Consider the following 2,762-nt stretch of genomic DNA (forward strand, 5'->3'; position numbering starts at 1 on the left):
CTTCAGTAACTCGACTGTGGGCATGGGAGTGGCAACCATGGATAACAAGTCACTCAAATTCCTACCCATGAGGATATAAATGACCAAGCCAACCAAAAGTCATGTCTGCTTATCCACACACTGCAATAGCTTCAGCAACTCGACCGTGGGCATGGGAGTGGCAACCATGGATAAGTCACTCAAGTTCCCACCCATGAGGATATAAATGATCAAACCAACCAAAAGTCATGTCTGCTTATCCACACACTGCAATAGCTTCAGCAACTCGACTGTGGGCATGGGAGTGGCAACCATGGATAAGTCACTCAAATTCCTACCCATGAGGATATAAATGACCAAGCCAACCAAAAGTCATGTCTGCTTATCCACACACTGCAATAGCTTCAGCAACTCGACTGTGGGAATGGTAGTGGCAACCATGGATAAGTCACTCAAGTTCCCACCCATGAGGATATAAATGATCAAACCAACCAAAAGTCATGTCTGCTTATCCACACACTGCAATAGCTTCAGCAACTCGACTGTGGGCATGGGAGTGGCAACCATGGATAAGTCACTCAAATTCCTACCCATGAGGATATAAATGACCAAGCCAACCAAAAGTCATGTCTGCTTATCCACACACTGCAATAGCTTCAGCAACTCGACTGTGGGCATGGGAGTGGCAACCATGGATAAGTCACTCAAGTTCCCACCCATGAGGATATAAATGATCAAACCAACCAAAAGTCATGATTGCTTATCCACACACTGCAATAGCTTTAGCAACTCGCTTGTGGGCATGGGAGTGGCAACCATGGATAAGTTGATAGCTATGTATATAACAAAGCATATATACCATAGATATTACACACACTATTAAAGGAGTTATTATATTTATGCGACAGGGATCCGCAGCATGGATGGCACCAGAGGTGTTTGAAGGTTGCCAATACAGCGAGAAATGTGACGTCTTCAGTTGGGGAATTATCCTTTGGGAGGTGAATATAATATTCTGTTCTGTAGACCAGAGTTGGTTGACTCGGCTCATTACCCCAATATTGTATATGCACATTCTATTCTATATGGGTGAGGTCCTACAGTGAGGCACGCCATGGGACCTGGGATTTAGACCAGAGTTGGCCCATTACCCCAACATTGTATATGCACATTCTATTCTATATGGGTGAGGTCCTATGGTGAGGCATGCCATGGGACCTGAGATTTAGACAAGAGTTGGCTCATTACCCCAACATTGTATATGCACATTCTATTCTATATGGGTGAGGTCCTACAGTGAAGCACGCCATGGGACCTGGGATTTAGACCAGAGTTGGCCCATTACCCCAACATTGTATATGCACATTCTATTCTATATGGGTGAGGTCCTACAGTGAAGCACGCCATGGGACCTGAGATTTAGACAAGAGTTGGCTCATTACCCCAACATTGTATATGCACATTCTATTTTATATATATTTTATAACCAACTCTCAGGTATTAACTCGTCGCAAACCATTTGATGACCTTGGAGGGCCAGCCTTTCGTATAATGTGGGCAGTTCATACAGGGGCACGACCCGACCTTATTCAAGGTTGCCCGCAACCAGTGGAATCGCTCATGACAAGGTAGGGGGTTGAATGTATTGCTGTATTCTATATGGGTGGGGTGGCCCTTGTTTGAGGGAGGTTTTAGACCAGAGTTGTTCCATTACCCCAACAATGTATATGTACATTCTATTTTATATGGGTGTCCTGTGTTCTGTTTCATACACCTGCCCGCTTACAAGTTACCATGTATGTAACTTATTAATCTTCGCATGGCGGGCAACAGCAGTTGTTATAACACAGGTGTTCTGTTTCATACACCTCGTTTAGCTTATAAGTTACCACGTATGTAACTTTGTAGATAATTAGTTTTATTTGGAGTACTACTACTTTTATTACATTGTTTGTGTAATTATTGTTATGTTTTATTCCAAGATGTTGGTCGGCGAAACCAAACGAACGCCCGAGCATGGATGAAATAGTCGTTGCTATGAGCGACCTTATGCAGTTTTTCCCTGGTGGGAATTCCCGCCTGAACTTCCCCTTACACGATAGTGACAGTATACCAAGTTCGGAGAGTAGTTCGTGTTACGACTCCAGTATTACTGACAGGTGGGTGCTTTTAGTTGTATATTTTCTTGTGGGTTTAAGTTTTTTTTACATGATGGTTTCTTATGGGTTGTCTAAGTACCCCCGAGGTATATAAAACAGAACACCATGTTATCGACTATCTAAGTACCCCCGAGGTGTATAAAACAGAACACCATGTTAACGACTATTGTTGCCCCGCCATGCAAGAATAAATAAGTTAAATTACCTCATTATAACCCTATAACACACATTGCAGCACGCGAGAAAGTTACATGGGCACAATAAGCGATACAGTTCGTAAATCTGTGCACAATATTCACCCAACCGTGACAAACATTAGTAAAGTACGAGCTGCATCGTGTTCCCCTGTGTTGGGGAATCCCCGGGCCCAGGTGGGTTGTATGCAAATTAGTGATCCTAAATTGTATGCAAATTAGTTGATTTTATATTGTATGCAAATTAGTTGATTTTATATTGTATGCAAATTAGTTGATTTTATATCGTATGCAAATTAGTTGGTGTTTTTTATATCGTATGCAAATTAGTTGGTGTTTTTTATATTGTATGCAAATTAGATGACCCAGGGTTTTATAAAATGGTAAAATGATATTTTTTTATTAAAACACTTATACGAAATTAATAATA

General features: G+C 41.7%; 1 protein-coding gene across 3 annotated transcripts in view; it reads left to right on the top strand.

Moving 5' to 3' along the window:
• tak1/mapkkk7 (mitogen-activated protein kinase kinase kinase) overlaps positions 1-2,762 on the top strand; it is an 11,628-nt gene that overhangs the window by 2,737 nt on the left and 6,129 nt on the right. For 2 of the 3 annotated variants that reach the window (XM_018812170.2, XM_026834760.1), the window contains exons 5-8: positions 888-980; positions 1,477-1,607; positions 1,962-2,138; positions 2,374-2,509. In XM_018812170.2, coding sequence (XP_018667715.1) covers positions 888-980; positions 1,477-1,607; positions 1,962-2,138; positions 2,374-2,509 — 537 coding nt within the window. 3 annotated transcript variants of the gene reach the window in all.

The sequence above is a fragment of the Ciona intestinalis genome, chromosome 6 (assembly GCF_000224145.3).
Source record: "Ciona intestinalis chromosome 6, KH, whole genome shotgun sequence".
NCBI classification, from domain to species: Eukaryota; Metazoa; Chordata; class Ascidiacea; order Phlebobranchia; family Cionidae; genus Ciona; species Ciona intestinalis.